This window comes from Populus euphratica, unplaced genomic scaffold (assembly GCF_000495115.2).
Source record: "Populus euphratica unplaced genomic scaffold, PopEup_1.0 scaffold39.1, whole genome shotgun sequence".
Taxonomy (NCBI): domain Eukaryota; kingdom Viridiplantae; phylum Streptophyta; class Magnoliopsida; order Malpighiales; family Salicaceae; genus Populus; species Populus euphratica.
In genome coordinates, this window is record NW_011499897.1 from 519,307 (window position 1) to 525,859 (window position 6,553).

General features: G+C 30.8%; 1 protein-coding gene across 1 annotated transcript; it reads left to right on the forward strand.

Annotated features, from left to right (window-relative positions):
• The first annotated feature begins 3,318 nt into the window (after positions 1–3,318).
• Positions 3,319–5,243, forward strand: LOC105132213 (zinc finger A20 and AN1 domain-containing stress-associated protein 1). The gene is made up of 2 exons (XM_011035562.1): positions 3,319–3,580; positions 4,339–5,243. The coding sequence occupies exon 2, from the start codon at positions 4,355–4,357 to the stop codon at positions 4,880–4,882; it is 528 nt and encodes a 175-aa protein (XP_011033864.1). The 5' UTR covers positions 3,319–3,580; positions 4,339–4,354; the 3' UTR covers positions 4,883–5,243.
• Positions 5,244–6,553: the final 1,310 nt, after the last annotated feature.

Sequence of the window (6,553 nt, forward strand, 5' to 3'; positions counted from 1 at the left end):
TTATAATTTAGGCTTCTTTGTTGTTATTATTTTAACTCCAATTCTTATTTATTTAATTTCCAATTTTTTTTATCTTTTTATGGATTTTTCTTCAATTTCATCATTCAATCTCAATTTTTAATTTATTATTTTTTTTCTAATTTGATCTTCATTTTTTTGATTATTTTTTTGGTCATTTATTGAATTGTTTTTTCTTTGCAATTTCACCCTTCAATCAAATATTAATTTAAATTTTTATTTTGATTTTAATTCTCGTTCTTTTAACTATTTTTTGGCCCTTTCGTGAAATTTGATTTTTGTTTTCAATTTGATCATTCAATCAAAAATAAGATTTATTTTGTATTTGAATTTTAATCCTTATTGTTTTAATTTCATTTTTTTTTTCTATCCTTAAGGTGGCAAGATCTTCTTCCTCAAAGCGGTGATGAGTGGCACCACTAGTGTAGAAGTGAAGAGGAGATCGTGGTGCTTCCAATCCAACAACTCGCGCTCTACCATTAGCAGCAGCGTGTGAATCCACATGACATTAATGGTGGTGGCACGTGGTACGCATGATGTTATTATTCCAGGAACATTGTGGACCTAGTTTTAGTATACACTAGACATGTTAAGCATATCAAAATGTTGATTTATGAACTCCTACTATCTTTTGGACAAATTGCGATAATATTGTGAAATTTTGAAACCGATTGCTTGTTATTTTGTTTAATATTAGGATTGTTTGAACTATTAATTAGGTTTAATTTGTGTTTGTATTTTGAAATAATATGATTATTTGTGTCGAATCATAAATTTATTTTTTAAGTTGTGATTGTTTTGTAAATATTAACTATTAACGCATGAGTTATGTTGGGATTTGAGATTTGGTTTATTTTGATTAACATTAAATTTAAGTGAAGCATGTGACATGAAGAAAAATTATATGAATGTTTAGTGTTTTCCTCGTTTTGAATATTAAATAAATTGTTTTTAAATTGATATCTCATTTGATTTAAAACTTATTATCATGTTTTGCCAAATGTGGGTTTTAGTTAATTTTTCAAAGGTTCGATGATGATCTTGGAATTAAATTTTGATTTTTTCACTTTTATCTTCACCTTCTTATATGTAACATTTAAAATTGTGACCTAAACACAAGACCTTTTTTCAATATTAAATAAATTGGTTATTTTCCATAAAAAAAAAACAATAAAAATATTTCATTCAAAATACAATTTTTGATTTTAACTTGCATATGGTCAAATCTCTCAAAAATATATAAAAAAATCATATTGTATCTCTATATAAAAATTCAAAAACATCTATTAGCATATATATTTTGATTTAATAACCAATTTATTAAAGTAATGAGAATTTGACATGTATTTCAAAAATACTAAAAAAATATTTTATTTTGGGTTAGTATCTAGAATTACAAATTTATATGCAAGATGTATTTTCGATGGTAAACAAAAGGTATTTCAATTTGTTTTTATATTGATATTAGAACAATTAGGTTTTTAATTTAATAAGATAATGATCTCTTTATTGAAAAGGCTTTTTTCAACTTTAAACAAATTAACGATTAGAAAGCACAACAGTAGTTAACTTATTTCAAACAAATGAACAATGTAGCTTACCCTAATTAAAAAGTATTATGGATACTAATACCTTCTATTTACATAACTAGTTCATATACCCAAATTTTAAGACTAGTTAAGCTTTCTAATGATCAAAATATGAGGTGACAACTCTCATTCTCTCTTTTTTATTATTAATAAAGGACAAAAATTTCTTATTTAGAATGATGATCATCATGACACCGCACACATGTAATAACACAAAATACTTAGAAAGCACTCTAGATATATTGGTAAATAATTTTATAGCCTTAAATAACTTAAAATTTGCCTAACAAACCAAAATAAACCCAAAAAAAAAACTTATTAGGCTCATATCTACCATTTAAGGTAAGAGAAATGATAAAAAAACCTAGGTGAAACTCACTTTCTCGACCTGTTTTTGTGGCAAAGATCAGTGTCAATCAAGATTTTCGTCTCTTTTATATATAAATTTTGTCATTCTTTATCCTCTCTCAAACTACGCGTGTGGGCTTGTCTTTATTATTATTTTTTTTAAATAAAGAATGGATGACATATTTTTTGTTTTATTTAAAAAAACAGAGAGCAAACAACGTGAAATAGTTGATGACAGCAGACAATGCATCGCCAATGGCGATAACAGATGACACGTAATCTTCTATTACCAAATCTGGTTTATAGAAAATCAAGGTTTTGATTTTTTTTTGCTTAAAAACTTATTTTCAACATATTTTTGACAAAAAAACACATTGATAAATTTATACATGACCTCAAAAAAAAAATCAAAAACCAAAATCAACTTGAACCCAAAAATATTCTTGCGGTTTGATTTACATCCTTGAGCAAGCTGAATGAGAAAAATTACCATTATGAAATTAATTCATTGATACTTTTTTGAACTTTTTTTGTGGCTAAAATTATCATTAACAATCACTTTGTTTCTTTAATATAGAATCTGGTGTTCTCTATTTTCTTTAATAAAAAAATTGAAGAATAAAAAAAATATGTATCAAGATTGAATCTTGAATAACTAAAAGGATAATCACCTATAAATATAAAAAAATAAGGGATGAAAATATATTTTTTTGTATGAAATTTGAAATTACCATCTATTTTATATGTTATTTTAACAATTGATTATTTGATTCAATCCAACCTTTTATTCTAAAAATATATGTAATTGTATATTAATTTGAGCTCAAAATAACTAAATTATGCCATAATTAAAAAATTCTAAAAATCTAACTAAATTTAGTGAAAGGATGAATTACAGATTCAATGTTTTTTTTACGAGGCTTAGTTTTTGTTAATTTAACAAAAAAAATATCCAATAAAAAAATTAATGGAAAAAAAAAGGACAGTGAATCCATAAAGAAATGTTCTATAATAATATAATAATAACTGAGCCCCACATGTTCAGTTAGAACTTGCCTCGGGAAGAAGCGTGTAAACGAAGAGTTTGGTTCTCGCAAGGCAGGTCACTCCCTCTCTTTTTGGAAAAAAGCTTTTGATATTCTTAAGAAAATATGAGAACAGAAACACCCATTGGACCCACACCACTGAACCGTAAGATTGTAAACAATGACGTAAGACTTAGATTAACATTTAATCAGACAGCTAAGATTTGCTGTTCTACGATAATATGATGTCCTATATGCGTTATTTTGCCGACATTAGAAAATAAATGAAAAAATAAAACCGTGGGTGGTGGTGTGCCTTGGGTTTCTATCATAAATAATAATAATAATAATAAAAACAGCGAGAGCTTGGTTCCATGTTCTTCCTTTATTAACCTTAATGGACTCAAAAAACAGGGTTTCGGGTCGCCTTTCAATTCTCTCCTCCTCTTTCATAGCCTCACTCTTTCAACTCCCAGAAAAATAATTTCTTTCTGGTGTTAACTGAATCTCTAATTCTCTGCAATCGTTGATTTAGGGCAGTCATTAGTTAAACGCAAACAGGAGTTAGAGAGCGTTCGAAAGTTTCGATCTTTTTTTCAGGTATGGAATCTAATGAAACTCTTATTGTTCTGCATCAACAGATCGTGTCTTTCCTTTCGATTTTCTTATGTTGTTCCTCAATGAAAACATATTTCTGGAGATATCGAAGGATGTCGTCGCCGTTTTTCCCTTTTTTGCCTTTTTTTTTTGGCTGCTAGTGCTCGCCCTGTGATCCTTAATCATGAAGAATTTGAACGGTACAGATATTACTAGTAAATAGCATTTAAGGAGGCGACGCTTTGGATTGATAGTAACTGGAGACAAATTACACAGTTCATTCTATGAGCTGGAGCCAACACCGTCCTGGAATTGATGTTTTTATTTTTCGTTTCCTCTTTACTTGAAAAGTCAATACTGTCCTCCTGATTGAGGGCGCAATGCGGGGTCATATATGTCATTCCGTGGTTGCAGTTTTATTAATGAGTTCGATCTTTCCTTGTAATTCGAAATTTTCCATGGGTTATACCCCCCAGATTACTCTTTATCACCTCAAATACCCCAATATCACACTGACGTCTCCGTGTCTTTAGCAGGCAGTAAGAGGGTATATCAGTCAAGTAGTTAATATTATGAACCGTAAAATACATAAACAACAACTACCCCTCTTCTATAATAAACGATACAGTAATCGTTATATTGATAAGAACTCGCCGAAGACACGATCTCGCTTTCGCTCCCCTGAGATTCGTGAGAACATTGCGATTACAAGAACTTGTTTGAAAGTCCTAACCCTAACTGTTGTGTTCGTTTGATTGTAGAAACAAGAAATAAAACATGGGTTCTGAGCAAAACGACGGCACAAGCTTCCCACCAGCAGAGCCAAAGCTTTGTGTTAACGGGTGTGGATTTTTTGGTACGGCTGCAAACATGAACCTTTGCTCCAAGTGTTACCGTGACCTTCGTGCCGAAGAAGAGCAAGCTGCCTCTGCCAAGGCTGCCATGGAAAAGACACTGAATATCAATCCAAAACAACATATTGATTCTAAGGTTGCTGTCGATGCCCCTCAAGTTGTGGTGGTGGCTAATTCCGTGCAGTCAGATGTGTCTGCTGAAGCTTCTTCGTCAGCAGAAACTGTTGTTGCTGGTGGTGATCAGGTGCCATCAAAGCCGGCTAATAGGTGCTTTAGCTGCAATAAGAAGGTTGGTTTGACAGGATTCAAGTGCAAGTGCGGTGGCACATACTGCGGGACTCATAGGTACGCAGAGAATCACGAGTGCCTCTTTGATTTCAAAGGTGCCGGCCGTGATGCAATCGCGAAGGCTAATCCTGTGATTAAGGCTAATAAGGTGGAGAGGTTCTGATCCGGATCCTTAATGGGTTGGTCAATTTGGTATTGCTCTTTATTTGGGTCCAGTGTTTTTTCAGGGTTTGGGTTTTAATTAGGAATTTAGTGTTAGCTGGTTTATGATGGTTGCTTCTTATACTGGTTTGGTTGAGTGTTTTATGGGGGGTGGTCGGGACTATGAGGAGAGCACCAAGTGAATGTATTCGAGGGCTGGGGGTGGTTGATTCCCTAATAAAGTGGATCAATGTTGCAATTTACTGAGTGGCTTTCCTCTTTTGGTACTCAAAAAAGTCTTTACCACATCAAGGTGTATCTCTACTCATCTGGCTATTTAATATTTGCATGCCTTTTATTTTATTTATTGTTCCATACTGTCAGTTTCTTTGTTATGTCTGTACTATAATATTGTGGACTTTCTGTGGCTGGATTCTCCCTGAACACCTGTTCTTCTCCTTTTGAATGTTTTTACTATTATAATTAATGGAAGCATGGAATCCCCTGAGTATTCAAATCAGCATCAAGCTTTATGCTACCCTTTGTTGTCGTTCCCCTGTACATGTATAGAACAAAGTTTCATAATGTCCAATAAGGGAAATTCTGAGAGCGATGGTTGGAGTGGTTCTTACCATCACCTTGGGATTGTGTTGATTTGTGATATGGCAAGATTGCCTGGACTAGCTCTTTCTGCTTCACTCATTCTTGTGTTACGAAGGTGATGTCTACGGTGAAATTTGCATCCATGGAAGTTTTTATAATTAGGAGCATTGTTCTTAAGAGAGAAATGGGCTGAACGAGGAAAAGGTAAAAAGTTAAAGCAAAAGATCCTATTCCAGAAGCAGCTAGCCGGACCCTAGTGGGACGAAGCACTTGCTGTTACGGCCTCTGTGCTGGACCCCGGTGTGAAGATTGAAAAAGTGAGGAATCTGTATGGAGCTGTCAGGCTCCATTATCGGTCTTCTTACTCACTCGCCTTCTGTCCATGTTCTTTGCAGCTAGACCCCACTGCAACAGAAACAGTGAAGATGAGAACCTTTTAAGGCTGGAGAATTTTTGGGAACCTATCACAGTAAAAAAGAAAGAAAGAAAGAAAAAAGTAAAAAATATATTTAGGGATTTAATATGATTGATAAAGGGTGGGGAAGTTGTTTTTGAAAAAAAAATTTAATTATTTATTTATTTTTTATTAAAAAAATTAGTTAATGAAAAATATTTGCTGGTTAAACAGTAATTTTGTCTCGTTTTTAAGAAAATATTTTTAAAAAATTATAAAAAAATTAGTTAAACAGGAATTTCGTCTGGATTTTAAGAAAATATTTTTTTATTTTAAATAAAAAATATTTTTAAAAAATTATAAAAAAATTAAAAAAAATATATTATTTATTAATTATAATAAATTTAATTCTTGAACTATTAATTGTTATATATATATATATATTATTTTTAATATTTTTTATTTCATCTCTTAAAATTTAATTTTTATATTAACTTGGTTTTTATTTTTATAATTGTTATCTGCTTTTCTCTTATTATTTTTTAATTAAAATTTTTTATCTATCAAATTTGATTTTTATTCCTTTGATTGTTACTTATTTTATTTGAAATAATTTATGAAATAATAATTATTATTATTTTAATTTTTTAATTTTTAATTTTTTAATTTTTTAGATTTGATCTCTATTATTTTGAT